The 21,458-nt window shown below is 43.8% G+C and overlaps 1 protein-coding gene across 11 annotated transcripts in view; it reads left to right on the top strand.

The window, feature by feature from the left end:
* Positions 1-21,458, top strand: part of TNXB (tenascin XB) — a 775,055-nt gene that overhangs the window by 648,136 nt on the left and 105,461 nt on the right. For all 11 annotated transcript variants that reach the window (XM_078645877.1, XM_078645868.1, XM_078645870.1 and 8 more), the window contains 3 exons: positions 12,738-12,857; positions 15,825-15,968; positions 18,160-18,290. In XM_078645877.1, the coding sequence (XP_078502003.1) occupies positions 12,738-12,857; positions 15,825-15,968; positions 18,160-18,290 (395 nt within the window). The remainder of the gene's footprint in view (positions 1-12,737; positions 12,858-15,824; positions 15,969-18,159; positions 18,291-21,458) is intronic.

The following is a 21,458-nucleotide window of genomic DNA, read 5'->3' as shown; positions in this document are numbered from 1 at the left end:
TTTGTGTGACTCCACTTCAATCAGGTGCTAAAAAATCAAACCCACGGTGGAATTATAGTGTTACTCAGTAAAATGTGACAGTGTAATTACATGGCTACCCCAGAGTACTGAAGTTCGGTGCAGTATGTCTCAGGTATACGTGCCAAGTAATTCCTTTGTATCCAAGTACTGACTGCAATGCAAAAAAGTTAACTATACAGTGTAACTGTAGCATAGGAACTTGTGGAGTGGTAAACCTGCACTGTAATGACGGCAGGCCTTGCTGAATTTATGCCGGTGGTTTTGGTGCTCGGCACCGGCACTTAATTGTCAACCCCGGCGCTTATGCGAGTATGCCACATGGTAGCACTGTTTGTCTCATTTAGAGACGAGCACAACAACAGTTGTTTATTAGTTTATATCTGTTAAAAATTATTCATACCTGCTGCCAAAACCATTCTTTCTTACAGCTCTGGGGACCTGGAATAATCAGAATTGTCCCAAATGTAGGAGTGTGATGGTTAGTAGTTGTGTTGCTAATGTAGTTGGCGTTGCTGACTGGCAACGGACAATGCAGCCGGAAATAACGTCCTGATGAGGATTCTGGCACTTATGTTTTTTTTTAACAAATTAAGTACTGAAGGCATCGTCAGTGAAATGTAGCAAAACTTGACACGCCAGCGAGGTTCAAAGCTGGATAAAATACATGCAGTGCTGTCTCCCTGTAGTGTAGTATCAGAGCTACTCCAGCAGCGTTGAGTTAATCAGTGTCAATCCATCATGAATACCATCGGCTTTAGATCAGCGAGGAAACAGATGAGGGTCTTTAATATTTAATAATTTCTGTCAGTATTTTCAAAGAGCAGTGACAAGTATGTCAGTTATATTACATAGGATCAGTATATCTGCTAGACATTGACTGTTTCTTCAGTGTGTAGACCTGTGGCTCTGTACTTTAGGAAAATCTGTCTTTGCCCACATTACTTCTCTAGTTATGTACTGTGCAGTTTCACTTCACTGGCTAAATAGCACAGTTCAGCACTGGGCTCTGTTCCTTCAGAGGTTGAGCAGTGACTTGTTATCTAGAGTACAGACTATTGGAATTCACAGACTGTGTGAATTCGAATTGTGTCATGCCATGTTTATTTGCATAGTGCATGACTCACCCTGGAGGGTATCCTGGCGCTGAAACAGGAGCTGTATGTGCCAAGCTAGGGTCAGGGCTAGATGAAGAGCCAGGTATGGAGTTTCTTGCACATTCAAGAACTGAGGAGGAGGCTGTGATGTGCAGGGACAGGTTGCCCCAAGATTTATGAGCGAAGTAGGAGAAGGCCTGATTGCCAGATCTTGTTCTAGGGGGATCGGATTGTGTTGGCAAGTAGCTTTCCGGCTGAACGGAGGTTTCTAGTAGGTTTGTAGATGTTTATGCCAATGTTGAGGTATATGGGTCCAATTTTATGTGAGGCTTTACATGTGTGTGTGAGGAGTTTGAAATGTGCTTGTTTGTGAATAGGGGGCCAGTGGAGCTCTTTGAGGTGTGATGTTATGTGAGTGTTATTTACAACAAGGGGTGGTGATGGACAGAGTCTCTGAATTAAGCAGAGTACTCTCACCCAATCAAGAGATCAGGGCTAGATCCAACACCATTTTTTAGCTCATTGCACCATCCCAGTTTCAGAACCTGGCTGTATGCAAATTAGTCTGTCCCTGGCCCAGTGCATCATGGGAACAGGGCAGACCAGACTACAAAAGCCAATTCTTACACTGGGAAGCTTGTTTCCTTCTGAAACTGGGATGGTGCAATGAGCTAAAAAACGGTGTTGGATCTAGCCCTGATCTTTTGACTGGGTGAGAGTATTCTGCTTAATTCAGAGACTCTGTCCCTCACCACCCCTTGTTGTAAATAGTTATGTGAGTGTGGGCTGGGAGGTTGAGGGGGAGCCTGGCTGCTGAGTTTTGTATGGTTTGGATTCTTCTGGTCAGTTGAGTTTTGGTACCAGCATACAGTGCATTGCTGTAGTCCAGCCTGCTGTTGATGAGGGCTTGGGTGATTGTTCAGCGAATTTTGGTGGGGAGCCATTGAAGACCTTCTTGAGCATCTTGTGTCTGTGGAAGCAGGAGAGGAAGCCTGCGTTCACTTGGTCTGCCTTGGTTTTGTTGGTTATCGATTACTATTCCAAGGTTCTTGGCATGGGTTGCCAGGAGGGGTGTGGGTCTGAGTTCAGCAGGCCGCCAGGTGGAGTCCCAGACTTCGGTGTATTTGCTGAAGATTACTACTTTGGGCTAGTCTGTGTTGAGTGTGAGGCATTTGGTTTTCATCCACCTGGCGACTTCGGGCATGCAGGCAGAGAAATTGGCCCAGGTGTTTGGGTATTGTAATCATAAAATATGATGTCTCTATGGGTGTCGGGGATGCTGTCAAGAGGGTCCATGTATGCATTGAATAGAGTGGGGCCGAGTGTGGATCCATGTTCTAGCAGTGGGAATTCATCCCACTAGAGGATTTCCTATCCCAGTATGGCCGACCCCAAGGTCAGTTCCTGACCTATCAAGCTGTAGTGAGAACGTTAGGAGATTTATGGCAGAGTGGTCGGCAGGAACCAAAGACTCATGGGGTCTTCCAGGCACTGGTAACACAAGGGACAGCTAGGCACCTTGTGAAATGGCTTTACAGAGCGCAGTTAGAGATGGTCAGGAAACCTTTAAATGTGTAAAAAATGGGGCAAGATAATAGGGAGAGACCTATTGGACAAGGAATGGAGCCAGGTACTGGGGAGCCCGAAGCAGGTGTCCAGAAACACCAAATTTAAGGTAATCTAATTTAACTATATACACATGGCATATCTGACCCCTCACAGGTTGCGCTTCATGTATGAGGGTGAAGACTGCTGCTGTCCTAGATGCAGTGAGCAGAATGCAAGGGTTTGCCCACATGATATGGAGATGTACAAGATTGTGTGGCTTTTGGGAGTCAGTAATCGCCCTCATCAACATGGCACCGGGTCGCACACTCCCCTGCTCGACTGAGGTCTGCCAGTTGGACCTATTCCCCAGATCCAAGTCAAGAAGAAAACAAGTTACTTACCTGTAACTTCAGTTATCCAGTATTGGTATCTTTCATAGATTCACATGCCTGAATCATCCCCTGTCGCCGAGGTGGGAGTCCCAAGGTATATAAAAAAGCAGTGCCAAAAGTAAATTACAGTAGTAGGCCCTATGAGAAGGCCTGAAGCCTAGATTGTAGTAGCATATCTACCTCATTATGCTAAAAAGACCAAAGTCTTTGCTCCAACCAATCAGCTCACAGCACCCTCTAGAACCCTCTCTGCAGAGCCAGTTCTCCTCAGATTTTCGTTTGCACAAGTGGGAATGAGTATCCCAAAATTAGAGAACTGACTCTCCGGGAAGGAGGGTGGGTGCATGTGAATCTATGAAAGATACCAATACTGGATAACTGAAGTTACAGGTAAGTAACTTGTTTTCTTATCCAGTATTGGGGTATCTTTCATAGATTCACATGCCTGAATCAGAATAGCAAGCAGTAAGCCAGGCAAAAGTCGGATGGTGGGAGACCTATTGTGGTGCACCCCCATGAACTTATATTTAACAACCAACAATTGCAAAGTAAATGATCTACTAATAAAACATGACTAAATTCAGACGAATAGTCATATAGAATTCCACAGGAAAGGAATATTAGCCTAACAGAAACAAGCAGTCTGCAATACATGCACTTTTTTATATCAACAGAATACTGAATAGTATACACTCATTATAAAAGGAACCAAACATTGTTACCTGAGTATGTTCTAATGGAAACAGGTGACGTAAACCGCTTGACCAACTGCCGCATCCTCTTGGTTTGTTGATTGCAGGCAGTAATGTCTTGTAAATGTGTGGACTTTTTTCCATGTCGCAGTACGGCAAATGTTGTCTAGTGTCACTCCTGCAAACAATGCTGTGGACACTGCTACAGCCCTTCTAGAGTGAGACCTTACAGTCCTTTGCAGTGGTCGGTTAGCCTTAACATGGCAGAATTGGATCGCAGAGGCTATCCATCTGGAAATTGTGGCTTTAGTGACCGCTTTTCCCAGTGTAGTTTGGCATAAGCCACAAATAGCTGATCTGACTTCCTGAAGTTCTTTGTGTTTTGAAGATAAAACTTTAAACATCGTTTAATATCCAAAGAATGTAGTGTTCTTTCAGCCAGGGTTGTAGGATTTGGAAAGAAAACCCTCAATTTCACTGGTTCATTCAGATGAAACTGAAAAGGCACTTTGGGTATGAAAGTTGGATTCGTTGGAAGAGTGACATATTCTTGAGAAAAATGTAAGAAAGGTTCTTTGATAGTGAACGCCTGAATTTCTCTTATTCTCCTGGCAGAAGTGAGGGCTAAAAGTAGGGCGACCTTCCATGTCAGGAATATGAGGTCGGCTTTGTGGATCGGTTCGAACGGGTGCTTCATCGCTGTGAGAGGACTGTGTTGAGTTCCCATTCTGGTGGTGAAGGTTTAACTGGAGGATAAGTCCGGAAAAGACCTCTCATTAACTGTTTTATTTGCGATGAAGAGCATAGCGATGGAGTATTAGCCACCTTCCTGAACCTGGATAAAGCCTCTAAGTGGACCTTTATCGATGAGAAAGAAAGACCAGAGTGAGCCAAATGCAAAAGATAAGGAAGGATCTTTTCCGTTTGAGCTTCAATAGGGTGTAAAGAGTTTGAAGCACAGCAGGCGCAGAAACGCTTCCATTTGACACGATACGTTTTTAATGTGCTCTGGGCTCGTGCTTTCTTCAAGATGTCTCGGCAGTCTTGAGGAATTTGGAGGTGTTGAAATTCTAAGAAGTCAGGAGCCATGAGTGCAATTTCAGCGATTGAGGGTCTGGGTGAAGTATCTGATCCTCGCTGCGTGACAGTAGTGTTGGTGTTGGCAGAAGTTTGATCGAAGGGTCTTGAGATAGTAACATGAGCTTGTGAAACCAAACTTGACGAGGCCATCAGGGAGCAATTAGAAGGAGATGGCTGCTCTCCAACTTCATCTTGCGTAATACTCGAGGAATCAACGGGATCGGATGAAAGGCGTAAGCATAGATCCCTGACCATCGCATGGACAGGGTATTCCCTTTTGATCCCTGTTGAGGGAATCTGCTGGCGTAATACCGGCATTTCTTGTTCTGCTGGGTTGCAAATAGATCCAACATTGGGTTGCCCCAAGTCTGAAACACCTTGTTCAGTTGATTGTTGTCCAACTCCCACTCGTGGCAATCCGACGAGGACCTGCTTAGTTTGTCCGCTAGGGTATTGTGGAGGCCCCTGACGTGTTCTGCCTTGAGAGTTATGTTGTGAAGTGTCAGCCATTCCCATAACTCTTGGGCCTCTTTGGACAGTGTAGCTGGCCTTGCCCCTCCTTGCTTGTTTACATAAAACATGCTGGTGGTATTGTCCTTTCGGACCAGAACTGAGGACCCTGCTATCCTGGGAAGGAACGCTTGTAGAGATAGAAAAATGGCTCTCAACTCTAGACTGTTGATGTGGCATCGTCTGTGTTTTTAAGACCATTTGCCTTGCACCTGTAAGTCTTGGAGATGACCTCCCAGGCCTTCATAGACGCATCCGTCGTCAGAATGAAACCTGGAGGAGTTTGCAAGAATGTGAGACCTTGTTTCAGATTGTGTAGTTGTGTCCACCATTGAAGAGCCTCTACCATGCGTGGGGTGACTGTAATGGTGTCCTCGAAAGAGCCCGTTGCTTGCTGCCATTGAAGATGTAACTCTTCCTGTAGAGGCTGCATTTTGAGAGGTGCCAATGGAATGAGATTGATGGCTGAAGAGCAAATCCCCAGAAGTGACGCGAAGAGGCGAACTGAAAGTGACCTTCTTCTTGATAGTTTTATGGCCAATACTTGTAGACGGAGTTGCCTCTCTTGAGACAAGAATGCCTTGCACTGTATTGTGTCTAGACAAGCTCCTAGGAATAGCAGGATCCTTCTCGGAGTCAATTGAGATTTGCTTTTGTTGACCGTGAGGTCTAAAGATGCAAAGAGAGTGCGGCAGAGTGCAATGTCGTTCTTTACTTTGAACTTTGACGGACCTTTGACTAGCCAGTCGTCCAAGTACGGGAAAACCTGGACCCCTGATGAGCATAGTGCTGCCGCCACCGGAGCCAGGCACTTTGTAAAAATCCTTGGAGCCGACTTGAGGCCAAATGGAAGTACTTTGAACTGATAATGGGCGCCAGCCACAGTGAAACGGAGATACTTTCGATGTTTTGGGGGGATTGGGATGTGGAAGTATGCATCTTCCATGTCCAAAGAAGCCATAAAATCTCCCTCGTTGAGGCAACTTAAAATGTCAGAAAGAGTGACCATTCGGAAACCCTGCTTCTTGAGATATTTGTTGAGATTGCGCAGGTCTAGGATCGGTCGCCATTCCCCTGATTTCTTTTTTATGAGGAAAAAACGGGAATAGAAACCTGTCCGCCTCCGATGGATTGGAACTTTCTCTATAGCGTTCTTGAGGGGCATTGCATGAGCTTCCTTGAACAATAAGTGAAGACGGGGGGGGAGAGGGACCCCTGGGCGGAGTTTTTGGAGGTTTGGTGATAAACTCCAGGGTGTGTCCATGCTGTACTAGGTCCAACACCCATTGATTGGTAGTGTTGTGCTGCTACTGTTGTTGGAAGGCAGATATCATCGCGCCCACTGGGAGGGAAGGAATTGAGGTTGGCGCCCAACTGACCTCACTGTTTTCTGTGAGCGTCTCGCCCATGATTGTTTGTGCGCTTTCTTCCTCCTTGGCGAGAGAAACCAGCTGTTCCGGACTGGCGATAAGAGGATTGATAGTTCTGACGATATTGAGGCTGGTATTGCCTGCCTTGTTGATAGTAACCGCCTCTGAAAGATCCTCTTTTATACTGCAGTGAACCCAGGGATCTTGCAGTATCAGTGTCTGTTTTGATTGCTTGTAGAGCTTTGTCGATATGCTTGCCAAACAGGGACTCTACATCATATATATATATAGCAAGGGAGGGGTGAAGACGGATCAAGTGTTGATCCTAAGGCTCAGATTACCACTCCAGGAAAGAGGAATGGAAGGTCCAGCCAGATTCAGAGCCCCAACGTCCACTAATGAACAAAAACGGACTCGGCTGTTCCTAAAGACTCTACATCATATGCCATGTCCAGTATTTTCAATTGAACCTCGGGCCAAAAGGCCTTTAGCCAGACCTGACATCTCAAAACAGCAGCTCCAGCCAGCTGTCTAAAATTCGTGTTCGCAATGTCTAATGCGCAGTCAATAGTTTCTGCAGCTGCGGAACAGCTGTTTCATTAGAATCTTGCGAGCCTCTTGTCTTCTGTTCTCCAGATCTATGAGCCCAGCCATGTCGGACCACATTTGACGATCATAGCGCCCTAAAATCGCCAAAGAATTTGCTGCTCTGATGGATGCTGCAGCCATAAGGGTGAATTTTTTACCAATAAGGTCCAAACGCCGTCCCTCCTTATCTGGTGGTGTAGTAATGGGGGTGGCTGGGTTCTTCGACCTTTGTTGCGCGGCCTGTGAAATGACCGAATCCGGCCGGGGATGACCAATGAGGCATGAAAGACTACTGAGTGGGGCACGATATTTTTTGTCAATTCGTGGTAACACGGCAGGCACAGAAGCAGGATTTTTCATCACCTGATGCCCTCTTGCCAGATGTAATCTATAATAGGAACGGCTCTAGACACCTTCCTAGTTTCCGCTTTAAAATCATGAAGAAAACAGCCTGCTTGCTCCACCGTCACTGGAAGCTGAAATCTATTTGCAGCGCGCTGCATAAGATTATGGAATCCACCTATATCTTCAGGTGGCGAGTCTGAAGGTTGTGGAGTTGGTGGAGACGGCATAGGAATAATGTAGTCACCCGATGGAGGTATGTTAGGTAACTCTCCTTCCTCTACTTCTTCATCCGAAGGTCCGGGGTCTGTGTAGGCAAACCAGGTTGTGGAGTTTCCATGACTGGAGTAGGCGGTGGAACTTGAGGTGGAGGAATCGGGACAGCAGGTTGAGCTGGTTGCGACGGAAAACGTTGTTTATAATCCGCGAGCATAGCCTGTAAATCCTGAATAAGGTTTGGCGATAAGTGACTGACCTCTGAAACCTGAGATCGCCTTCGGTATTCCGTATGATGAGGCACTACAATGTCCTCCTGATAATAATGTCCTGAATATGTATCATCTTCGTCATCATCCTGGCACTTAATATTGAGTTCAGATGGATGGTGAGCCACTCCAAAACTCCCTCATTGTCGTCATCCTTAAAATCCTCTTCTTCATCATCAGCGTAAGATTCTAGCAGATGAGAAGGCATGAGCGGTGAGATATAAGATCCTTGTTGCCTCTGGTATGATACCAGCTGGAAGGTTTTTGAAGAGAGTGGGGTAGAGAAAGCCTGTTTTGTAATGAAAGGCTTAATTGAAGTAGGATCCATTGGTCTTGATGGCACCAGTGACAATGGTGATTTTGCTAGCTGTAGTGACACAGTCGTCGACGATAGGACCATCGTCGACGAGGTCGACGACAAAGGAATCGCCGTTGATGGAATCGCCGTCGATGGACTCGATGGGGCCGTCGTCGATGGACTCGACGGCAACGGAGCCTCCGTCGACGGGACGATCGTCGACGGGCTCGACGTCGACGGGGCTGCCGTCGATGGGCTCATCGTCGATGGGCTCATCGTCGATGGATGCTTCTTCGTCGACGAGACGGTCGTCGACGGCAGCGTAAATGACTCCGTCGACGGGTGCTTGCTTCTTTGTCGTCGAGGCTGTCGTCGACGAGGGTTCTTTTGTAGACAGAATAGGAGAAGTGATGGCTGTGGTGGAGATCATAGCCATAGATGAAGAAGTCGAAGTAGAGATGGTAGTAACAGGTGAGGAGACAGAAGAGCTCTTACTCACGGTTTCCTTTCACGAATCTTTGGTGGCTGAGGCTCCAGAGATAGTATGTGGGGATCTCTGTGAAGAGCCTGAAGTGGAGTGGGAGGTTTTAGAATGCTTTCTCCCCTCACTTGAATTATCCTCTTGAGACCTCGCTCTCTTACTGGAGGTAGAGGCTCTGTCTTCATCATCCGTAGAAGAGGATTTTAGCCACAAAAGGACTCTGGCCTCCCTATCCCTTAAGGTTTTAGAAGGGAAGGTGCGGCAGATCTTACAATTTGTAACCTCATGTTTTGGGTAGAGGCAATAAATGCAGTCCTTATGTTGGTCATCAACATGGACCCTTTTCTTCTCGCATGTTCAACAAGGTCTAAATAAAGCCTTCTTGTCAGACATCCTGAAGCTTTGAAGAAAAGTCAAGACTCGGGGAGACTCCACTTCCACAAGATTTGCAGTGAAAATCTGAGGAGAACTGGCTATGCAGAGAGGGTTCTAGAGGGTGCAGTGAGCTGATTGGTTGGAGCAAAGACTTTGGTCTTTTTAGTATAATGAGGTAGATAGGCTACTACAATCTAGGCCTCAGGCCTTCTCATAGGGCCTACTACTGTAATTTACTTTTGGCACTGCTTATTTATATACCGTGGGACTCCCACCTCGGCGACGGGGGATGATTCAGGCATGTGAATCTATGAAAGTTACCCCAATACTAGATAAAGATGGGATCAAGATTTGTCGACCTGGCCCTGGTCCTAGATTGAAGACAAATAGTGCTGACATGGATGGCGGCTATGAGCCCTACAGTGGCGGCATGGGTACGAAACGTTGACATTTGGGCCAAAGCAGAGGAGAGGACATTATTGATAGAGGACACTTGAAGGGTTCATCGCCGCCTGCTGGCAGGACTGTAAACTGGAGTCCTGAGAGCCTGGGATAGTAGAAATTATGTAAACTCGGATGATAGTGTGGATGCAACCCAGAGTAAGCAATCACTCCCTGAGGCACTGCATGGACTATGTGAGGCATGTTGGGTGGGGGCGTCAACTTGAATGTTGTGCCCCTACTCCTGCCATAGAACCACAATGATCCTTCACTCAGAGATATGTAAGCTTCCCCCCAGATTTGAGATCAGATCCTACATAATGTATGACAGGTAGACCCACTGGACGATACGCTGTTAAACTGTTCACAAAAGTTCGGTATTTATGGTTTTTGTATTGTCTGATTCATATGTCTGTAAAACATGGGAATACTTGTGACTCCCAGAGGGTCACCTATATAAGGAGCATAACATGCAGTGGTTACGAAGTGCATCAATACAAAACACATGAAGTGCGAACATGGAAACATAACATAGATGTATTTTGCATAACTGCGTAATAACAACAAAATGCGATAAGCTATTACTTTACCAATTTGATTACTGCTCTTGTGAATGCATAAAAGTATTTGAATAAAAAAGCTAATAAAGAAATTTTTTTTTTTAAAAAGAGTGTGGATCCATCTGGAACTCTGCAGATGAGAGGGACGCCATACAAGATGACTGGGGCCAGGCTGACTGACTGGGTGCAGCCTTTCTAGAAGGAGCAAAACCAGCAAAGTGCAGGACCTTAGAAGCCTGCTTCATGCAGTTGTTGGATAAGGATGGGGTGGGAGACAATGTTAACGGCTGCAGAAATATCTAGTAAGATGAGGGCCACGGTGTTACCTCTGTCCGTGATCATCCGGATGCCTTTAGTGATGGCAATGAGGGTGGTCTCTATACTGTGTGTTGAGCCTGAATCTTAATTGAGTGGTGTGGAGGAGGTGGTTGACAGTGAGGTGGGTAGCTAGGCATTTCTTTATGATCTTTTCCATGATTTTCGCAAGGAGATAGGCTGGTAGATGGCTAGCATCTTTTGGACTGCTGAGGGTTTCTTGAGGAGGTGGAGTACTGTGGGGTGTTTCCAGGCATCCAGATGGGTGGCTAAGATGATTGAGTTGTTCACAATGAGGGTGATGGCTGTGCTGATGGGATCTAGTCCCATGAAGATGTGGTGAGGGCAGGGGTCCGAAGGTGCTCCAGAGTATATGGAGTGCATGATTGTTGCAGTTTTGTGACTGGTGATGATGGCCCAGATGGTCAGGGTGGCCTCTGGGTGTTGGGCAGGAGGGTCCAGTTGGGGTAAAAGTTTTCATAGATGCTGGTGATCTTATTTCTGAAGAATAGGGTCAGCTGAGTGCATAGATCCTGAGAGGGGGTTATGCTGGTGCAGCTTGGTGCCAAAGAGGTGCCGTTTTTCACTATTGCAAAGATATCCGTGGCGCTGTCGGTGCTTCTTTTGATGTGGTCATTGAGCGCGGAGTATGTGATGACTTTGATTTGCTGATGGTAGCGGCTGAGGGTGGATTTGTATGGACTCTTGTTGGTGTCGTTCTGAGTTCTGCGTTCAGGTTGCTTGCAGTTGCATTTGCAGAGTCTGACTCTCACCACTGGCTTTGAGAAGGGTCATGGCAGCTGCGCAGGTGGTGATCCAGGGGTTGAGGTTGGAGATGGATTCAGGAAGGTTGTTGTGTCGTGGCCAGTGGTGTAGGAGTTCGAAAAACCAGAATGATTCCGAGCTCGTACAGTTGTGTCATGAATACTTTATGATTGTGTTTCTGGGGCGGTGTACAAAGGGTATGCTGAAGTTGATGGGTGTGGTCGGACCAGAGGGTCATTGTGGGTTTGTATACAGTCATATTGCAGATGCTGGTGAAGATGGAGGCCAGTAGCTGACCAATAGCGTATGTGGGGCCTTCCACACGCTGGGTGAGTCTGAGTTGAGGAGCGTGGTTGTGTTGGGATCCGTGAGGTCTTCAGGTAGTAGTTGAGGGCGCTGGGGAGAATGAAGGCACTGGAGACAAGGATCAAGGAGGGTAACAAAGTCAGTGATAGTGCTGCCTAAGTTGGTGAGTGGTCTTTGAGGGTGATAGACAAGGGTGCCGCTCAGGGTGTAGTTGGGGGTGATGAGGAGTTTGAACGTCTAGTGTTTCATGTTGCTGGTGTTGCTTTCTGAGATGGTGAAGCATTGGATGGATTCTTTGAAAATGATAGGGCTTCTGCCTGCAGGTCAGTTTATCCTGCCCTGTCTTGTGATCTAGTATCTAGGGGGATTACAATAACGATGAAGGGGCCCAATGAGAAAGTCAGGAAGAGCAGGTCTGGTGAACAGTTGTGTAGCAGATCTCAAATTGTAGTGGCGTATTTCACGAGGGAGCAAATGTTGAGGAGTATGCAGGACAGGGAGTGGAATGTTGAGGAGTATGCAGGGCAGGGAGTGGGGGTCGGGCATGTGTGTTCGAGTGTGTTACATGTGCGAGGTGCTTCGGGGGCGGAGGTGGGTGTGATAGGGTACATGTGAAATGGCAGGTGACACAGGAGAACGCACCTTCATGTTGGGCAACAAGGTGTGGCGGCAGCACTGGGAATTGCGACAGGGCACAAAGGGTCATGGTGGAGTAGTTAGAGGTGGGTGGAAGGAGGACCAGGAGTTTGGGCGCCGTTGGCACACCGTAGGTGCATTCAATATGCATCCTTGTTGCAGCCTCCATTAAGTGAAGACAGTTTGGTGGGAGACCAATGATATAACTTCCTGTGCAGATGGATGATAAATCCAGTAATGTCACTGCCTGTGCAGATGGAGAATGGGAAGTTTCAGTGTGGTTAACATGGAACATAGTTTCTGTTGTAATGTGACCATGTGCCTTTAGTATGCAACAATGTATCACTAGAATTCTGTGTATATATTTACATGTTTCACTGTGGTCATTGGGATTGTACAGTGACAGATCTCGGTAAAGAATCCCCTCTTGTCTTACAGTCCCTGACGGGCCGACAGATCTTAGAGCAATCAACGTTACAGAAACGTCAGCACTGCTGTTGTGGAGGCCAGCACTTGCCACCATTGACACCTATGTAGTCACGTTTAGCGCACACAATGGTGAGTAAAAGTACCTAAACCTTTGTGCACTAATTGCCGATTAGTATGTATAACAGATTTTACTTGGCGAGAATTAATCTTTTGCTGAGGAATGGCAGAACCTCTTGTCGAGCATCTGTATTGATATGTTGAGTTTTGCTAAAGGTTAACAAGTATCACTGATCAACCATAGCACAGCACATCTACCTATTTACCTTCTCAAAATGGACATGCATCTTTTGCAATGCTAAAAAATAATTATTGATATTGTACAATTTACTATTCAAATGCCAATTAAAAATACATGAAACAACAATATTCAATCATTAAAACGTTTCAAATACACTATTGTAAGTCTAAAGAAACATCAATAAGAAAAGCATATGTTTAGCAGGATCAGATTTACTATTCTAACTACAATCCAAGAAACACTGGGGAGGGGAGTCACATTTTCTATTCTTACTCCAGGCCAAAAAACAATGGGGCTAGTAAATATACAGGGAGAAGGAAGGATTTATAATTTTAACACCAGTCTAACACATATTGGCAAAACTGAATATATGTTTGGGGAGCCTACATTTAATATTATAACTCCAGTCCAATCACCACTGGAAAAGTGCATATATTGTGTAAAGGGGGTTTATATTTACAAATATTGCTCCAGTCCAACAAATGTTGGATAAAATCCAAATATTTTGGTGGGGATCACATAACCCTGTGATACGGGGGTGTTGAATTGTTACATTTATTATTCTTACTCCAGTCTAAGAAACATTTGGGAAAGAGCCTATATCTGAGGGGGAGACCAGGGTTAGATTTAATACTCAAACTCCAGTCAATAAAAATTGGGATCAGTGCATATATATAACATAATTTACCATTTAATTTCAGTACAACAAACATTTGTGAATTTGTTGGAGGCATCATATTTACTATTCTGACACCAACCCAACAAACATTGAGTAAAGTGCCTACCATGACGGGGTGGGGGAGTATTGATTTCCTATTCTAACTCCTCAACAACGACTAATATTGGGGCAAGTGAATACATTTGGGAAGCATAGTCAATATTGTAACTGCTGTCGACAAACATAAATTATACTCAAAATAATCAAATCAATTAACAAACAAAAATTTTCAACTAAGCGTAATGTAAAATGTAAAACTCTTATTTACCTACATATTTAAATACTATTTTTAAAATAAACATTTTATGAATAAGTTGAATTTAAACATTATAAAAATTTAAACAAACAAAATATCATACAATTTAACATTCATTATAAAACATATTCTCAAAGAATGAAACTATTTCTGAATGATTGACACAATAACTTAAAAATTCCAATTTTAATAGACCATTAAATAAAATATGTAAAATGAACAAATATATTTCAATTGTAAAATGACATATCAAATTATTAAATCATTTGATAAAAAAAATATTTCCCTAAAGCCCTCAAAAAGCACATATACCTGAGGAAAATAATATAAACCACTATGATGATAAAACACAAAAACCATAAATATGTTAGAGAAGTACATTTTTACATTAATAATAATTAAACACCCACTCATTCATTGGAAAATATAATATAAATCTATGATGTAATTAAACAAGTTAAAAAATAAATATTTTTAAATGTTTTAAGACTTTTAAAACAATTAGAAAAATTAGTTTCCAAAACACTACCTCCTTATTCCTACACACCTTACATCCCCAAATAGTATATTAAAAATTATTATTATCAGAATAATTAAACATATAAATAAATAATTACTGATTACAAAATTAAAGCAATAATCAAATAACGTCAATGAAAGTCTATAGTAATAAAAACTATTCAATCCCCCAATAAACCCCAGAATCTGAAAATAAAATTACTAAAACATTTACAAAATAATTAAAGAAGTAAACCATTAAAAACATATATATTGACCAGTTAACGTTAATTAAAGTACACTTTAAAAAGCACTCACCACTCATTCTGACAATAGGTACAGGTACCCCAAAAGAACAGGTATTCTTTACTAGGATTAAACCATAAATATATACACAAAAAAAACAATATCATAGTAAATGATATTTAAAATACTGTGAACAATATATACTTTCCTTCCAAATTTCTGTCCATAATATTTTTGAAGTGGTGAGTGATGATATTTTTACCATGTCCTTTCCAAGCTCCAAGGATAGCTCACTAGCCCTCAATCCTGCCCTTGCTCACAAAGCTAGAATTTAATTTGCCTCTCTATTGTTAAGTATTAAGGTGAAATGAGTACAGGCACATGGAGGAAGGACTGCATGGCTCCGAAGGCATATCTGAAAATAGTGTTGTTGTTCCAGCCCATGGCTAGGTCCGGGCTACCTCACCATGGGCCCGATTCACAGAATGAACTTAAGACTAAATCCTAAACTTACTACTATTTGGTATTCACAGAATGCACTTACTACTTTCGGGATTCACAGAGTGAACTTACTACTTTTGGGATTCACAGAATAAACTTACTACTTTCGGTATTCACAGAATAGATTTAAGACTACTAACTCTAAGTCCGAAATCGGGGAGTAAATTCCGGCCCGGAGGCGGAGCTTCCGGCCCAGAGGCAGGGCTTCCGGCCCGGAGTCGGAGCTTGCGGCCCGGAGTTGGAGCTCCGCCTCCGGGCCGTAAGCTCCGCCTCCGGGCCGTAAGCTCCGCCTCCGGACCGGAATTTACTCCCCGATTTCGGACTTAGAGTTAGTAGTCTTAAATCCATTCTGTGAATACCGAAAGTAGTAAATTTAGTCTGTGAATCCCGAAAGTAGTAAGTTCACTCTGTGAATCCCGAAAGTAGTAAGTGCATTCTGTGAATACCAAATAGTAGTAAGTTTAGGATTTAGTCTTAAGTTCATTCTGTGAATCGGGCCCCATGTTAATTCCAGAGGGGTCTAAACATATATGAAAACTTGTTGGAATTCACCTTATTTTTCAATTTTGTATTATTTAGTCCCAGAAGTCACCAAAATCATTTCTGGCAACACAGCTGAGCTGCAACTCAGAGGCCTGAATATTGACACAGAGTACACGGCCACGATCCACAGCACCAAGGGGTCTAACCACAGCTCCCCTGCTATTGCCACCTTCACCACCAGTAAGTCCAGTCAGAAGACTTGAGTTGTAACAGTATCGAACCAGAGCGTTCAAAACTGGATTTTCTCCCATAGACAGCCTAAATAGCCATAGACAATTTAGTGCATGCAGCTCAGATTTCCTAATGAGCTTTATTTAATGCTTTACTTTGTTTCTAAGGTTTTCCATCATGGCACAAACTTAGAATCGGCCAACTGAGTATGCATGCTTTAAGATGATCAAAGGAATACAAACAATGTAATGTTCCAGTGCTTTCTAAGCTTACCAAACAATCTTCATAAACTACATAATGACCTACATAAAATGCTAATGCATTTAGCACAATATTTGTGGAAAGAATTGATCTGTAACAAAGATTGCTTTAGTTTGTTCTACCTTTCAAGTTTCTTCTGCTCTAAGAATAAGCATATTCTGTGAATGATATTTTCTACACTTCAGTTTCGTATTATAAAAAAAGGGGAACGTTGAGGCAAAGGGGATATATACCACGTTAAAGGCCTCATGAACATGGATATTGTTGCATGGTTCAATAGCATTATTGCGCAGTGCTTGCACTAGAGATTTGGTTTAGAAGGGGTTGGGAAGTTTCTTTCCAGAAGTGTTCGCAAATGTGCTAGGGGAAAACAGGTTAATCAGGTTGTATGAAATGCCACTGTCTGAGATGGCAGCTCTGACTCACCTGCAATACTTGACAGCTTTGTGAGATAGGCTATTGTGCTGAGGATTTTGTGAATTAGGGTTGCTACTCCATTTCCCCCCTTCAGCTTTACTTCCTCAACCCAGTTCTTCCAATATTTTCCGATTCTTGGATACAGGTGATACTAGATTAGAGTTCTTTGAAGTGGGTGAGTATTTTGTGTCTTCTAATAGGATTGTTTCTGCCCTTCACATTCCAATTGGCACACTTAATGAACATTTCAGGAGAATCAGTTGAGTGCTAAGTGAGAGGATCGGTCAATGGACTCTGTTAGAACGGTGTTGCTTAAACTCGTAAGTAACTTCGGGAGGGAGTTAATTAACAAGTGGCTGGCAATGAAATGAGGCCGTAGTCCAATCACAGCTAAGTACTTTTTGGATATATGTTAAAATAATGTGTGCTAGCGTAGAGAGACCGAAAGTCAAGAGAGGGAGGTAGCTGAGTTGTTTAGACAGAGAAGCATACTAGGTTTGGTCTCGTGCCTAATTTCCATGCAGTCCCAGATGTCCGAATTATACGTAACTAAGACAACATTTCACCTTACCGTAAATACTTGTCCTTCCCTCCACAGCCTACAGTTAATGACAGGTGTCCATCTTAATGCAGCATTAGGATTTCCTCACAGAGGATCACAATATATATGTTCTCTACTACAGAAGTAGGCACCATTCCTATTTTCAAGAAGTTAGGCAAGACCGTGCCCATCTTCTTGAGCTACAGAGCAATTCCTATAACCAGAGGATCTGGAAACACTGAACCTCAGATCATAATGTGTGTGCCCTGATTTTTATAGTAGTTCCTGCGATGCTTTGTCCTCTTATCCAGCACAATTCTAAGTTATGCAGGTACATGATACAATATATTGAATTTGAGGTTTTTAAACGATATACAAGCTTTAACTTACTGTCTTTACATAGATCATTGAGAATATGTATTCATGTATAATAAAGGATACTGTTTTATGGAGAAGTGTGGCTCACTGGTTAGAGGAGGCAGACCTGGAAGCAGAGGTCAGCCCGGGACCAGGGTTCAATTCCCGGCTCAGCGGGGTCTTGAGTCCTAAAATGTCCATGGACTCGACAATTCTCGCTCCGGTGCCTACTCGATTCATGGGTGCACACTCTGCGACTCTGGGCAATAGCTTGCTTAATCTCCACAACGGCCCCTCGCGGCGGGATGCCTGGCTTTCACCTTGCGGATACCCTGCCGGGGTTATCTCACAGGGGTATACCAGGACGGGTTCCCTAAGCAAGCGCTTAGAAACCGCTTGGTGATTTGCGCTATATAAATTCCTGTACATTTACATTTACATTTACATAATTACAAGGAGAAAGGGTTGCTTACCTCCTGTGAAGTACATTCATAGTTCACACCTAGGTGACATGCCTGTATCCCTGTGCAAGTATTTATAACCTGGAAGAATGAACACAAGGTTACTGAAAGCTAGCAGATGTCTCCTGTAACATGTTCAAGTGCTTTCTGTGACGTCCTGCAGGTGCTGATGCCCCCCGAGATCTGACTGCCAGCCGAGTATCCCCCCGAAGTGCAGTGCTCTCCTGGACACCACCGAAGGCAGTGCCAACGGGCTATATCTTGACCTATGAGGCGCCATCTGGGGAAACAAAGGTATGTGTAATCTGAAAGAATAATAAAATACTCTACAAACCCAACACAACTAATGGTCTTCCACTCAATGTTTAAGATCGACTAGAAAGTGATAATCCATTCACTGATGCGTCTGTATCCACTATACTAACTCTCTATTACTCAAGTTCTGTATTTGTAAGAGGAGGATAGAAGTTCCTGCAGTGCTTGAGCTCTCTACCAATCTTGTTATCCTGTTCAAGCTGGTTAGAAGAGCTAAAAAAAGAATATCTAATTTCTATTGGCTCAACTTTGGTCAAGTTAGTGAACTGGAGGGCATATGCTCTGCAAGCCTGGGCTAGAAACAGTTTAGCATAACAAAACATACTTTGTTCCAAAATAAAAGGCTGAGCACAACAGTATTCACTAAAATTACCCCTAGTATTAAAAATCACCTTTAAAGGCAACTTAAGTTAAAAAGCAGTAACCAGCTTTACTATCAGGTTTAAAATAATACTAACTGGTCATTAGGGAAATGGTTCAGAAGAAGGGCTGGCCTTGCCATTTTGCCCCTCTGGTAATTTTACGGAGGGCTGCAGGCTAAGGGACTGGCTTGAGGGGAGGACGGGCTGCCATTACATAATTTTTCCCCATAGACGATTCTATACACCGCTTCCTGCAATGTGGGGGATTGGTTTGAATATTTGGACAGGGTTAATTTTATATTCCAATCCAGCCCTGTTTCCATGGGGATGTGGTAAGTGTAGGTGTGAGAGCTGTGACTTCGTAATCTCTGCCGTGCTCTTCAAGAGGCTTCATTTTAAAACTTGCGTGATAAATTACAGGTTTATGATTAACCACCATTCTTCCTCTCTGGCCAAATTCATACAAAAGTCCCTTATGGATGAACTCTTCCCAAACCAAAGACAGAAGCCTTTACATCTGGTATGCTGTCTGGTCACAGCATACAAAGAGGAAAGTGCTCACTCAGAGGGAATGTTTTTTCAGACCCTGCCACTAAGCTAATTTCTACGACTGTAGATGTTCAATATTTTTTACAAAATTGCCCAGCAGATTACATGGATCTGCAAATCTGTGGTGTGCCCCGAGTGCAAACTTACCTAAAGTGAAGAGTGCCTAGTGGGCGAGCAATGGTTGGGAACAGCTGAATGTAGTGTAGGGGCACGTCTTTTTACCTCTAACTCTCCTGGCCACATTTTGTGTGAATAGGAGGCTGTGCTGATGGTGTCCTAAGCAGGTGGTTGCCTTTAATTTGTCTACGTCCATCTTTTGACATGACAACCTACATGCTACTCCCCATAGGCTCTACTCCACGGATCCAGTAAATGTCAGGGCTACAGGAACAAACATTTTCAATTTGCCAGACAGAATATCTGCTCTATAATAGTGGTTTTGGTTGGGTGAATGCATATAAACCGACTGCTTGTTACCAATCAATGCCCTTCCAGAAAGCCGGGGAGATGCACTCTGGAATGTTTTTATTTTAACAGCAGCTTGTCTATTGGCTGGTGATGGCTTCCCTATGGGGTCTGGAAGGCCACGGAGCAGGGCACAGATGAAAGAGTACGAGGGCTTGAACAGCAGTTTTGATGTTGCTTTCTGAAAGAAACAGTCTGACTATCTTTTAAAAAAAAGGCTGGTACCGAGCCATCTTTATTTTTATTTTGAATAATGTGTTCCTCGAGGGTGAGGTTAATGCGAAGGTGAATCCAAATGACTTGGCATTCGGTAAAAGTTGGGGTTCAAAGCCGTCAATGTTCATATCACTGAGCCAAGTTTTGTAATGTTTTGTGTTTGTTGTTCTTGGCAAATAACAGGAACTCTGTTTTTGTTGGGTTGAGTTTCAGGTAGGTGCTGGACATCCAGGTACAGATGACGTGCAGACAGGGTTTGAAGCTTTGATTGTCTTATTAAAGGAGACTTTCAAGTGGAGTTGTGGTATCATCGGCATATTGCTAAATCTTGAAACTTATCGGTGAATAGAGCATCAAGCGGCTCCATGTAGAGGTTGAAGATGACAGGAGACAATGTGGATTCCAAGGGGATTCCACAGGTGATTGGCATCTTTTAGGGCCTGGGGGTGCCCATGTGAACGAATCACATTCAAGACTCCAGGTCGTGCTCAAGGATGGGATGGTTGACTGTGTCAAAGGCAGATGAGAAGTTGAGCAAAATCAGGTGGCAGGGATTATTTTCATTTGTGATCAAGAGGCCATCATCTAAGAAGTGTAAGGTAGGGGTCTCCGTGCTACAGCATGATCTGAAGTCAGACTGGTAGTAGAGGGTTCGATATGATGTGATCTTGGAACTGAACATAGACTGCTTTTTCAATGGTCTCGCTGATGAATGTAGGTGAGTGATGGGCCAGTAGTTGGCAAGCTCATAAGAGTCTTGAGTCAGTTTCTTTAGGAGTGAGTGGATCTGGCCTGCCTCTTCTGCAAAGATGCCTTGGGTGAGGGAGGCATTCACAATGGTGAGAAGTGGTGAGAGAGCGTTCCCACAGAGAGCGTTGATGAGAACGAGCGTAACATATAACTTTCATAAGAAAAACCTTTGAGGGAGTTACGAATGCTGATGAGTTTTCCATGCGGGGTTCTATAGGAAAAGGTGGATACAAGAAAGGAAGCAGGCTTAGTGTTGGTAGCCTTTTGTTATATCTTCTGTATTTGATCACTAATAGGTTGATGGCACTACACTTTTCATGGGAATTAGACACAGGTGGGGATGATGCAGTTCTGGATTGTCTTGAAAAGTGTTCTGTTGCTGGCTTCATTGGTGTTAATACTATACTTTGGCTGACTTGAAGTGCTGCCTACATGTTGTGTGGAGAGACTTCAGTATAATGAGGTTCATCTCCCGGGTGGCCTCAATGTATTTCTTCTAAATCCTCTTGTTATCTCACTTTCAGTCCTCTTTCTCACACCATCTTCTAAATGTATTGACGAGGTGTGTGTGCCTCATTCTGTTTATTCACCAGATCCCTGTTTACCATGATCTCTTTTTACTTATCTCACACTGTGAATAACAACTGCATTTTCTTCTCCGTCTTCCTCCACCCCCATGACCTCCTTCTGTACCCCTCTTTCTCTCTGGTTACATTTCATTTCCCTGCCTTTCACTCTTATGTATTTACTTCATCCCCAGCCCATTTATTCTGATGTTGACTCCTTTTCAAGTTGTTTTATATTT

The sequence above is a fragment of the Lissotriton helveticus genome, chromosome 5_1, assembly GCF_964261635.1.
Source record: "Lissotriton helveticus chromosome 5_1, aLisHel1.1, whole genome shotgun sequence".
NCBI lineage: Eukaryota > Metazoa > Chordata > Amphibia > Caudata > Salamandridae > Lissotriton > Lissotriton helveticus.
The sequence above is the reverse complement of the archived record's forward strand: the minus strand, read 5'-3'. Positions and strand labels throughout refer to the sequence as shown.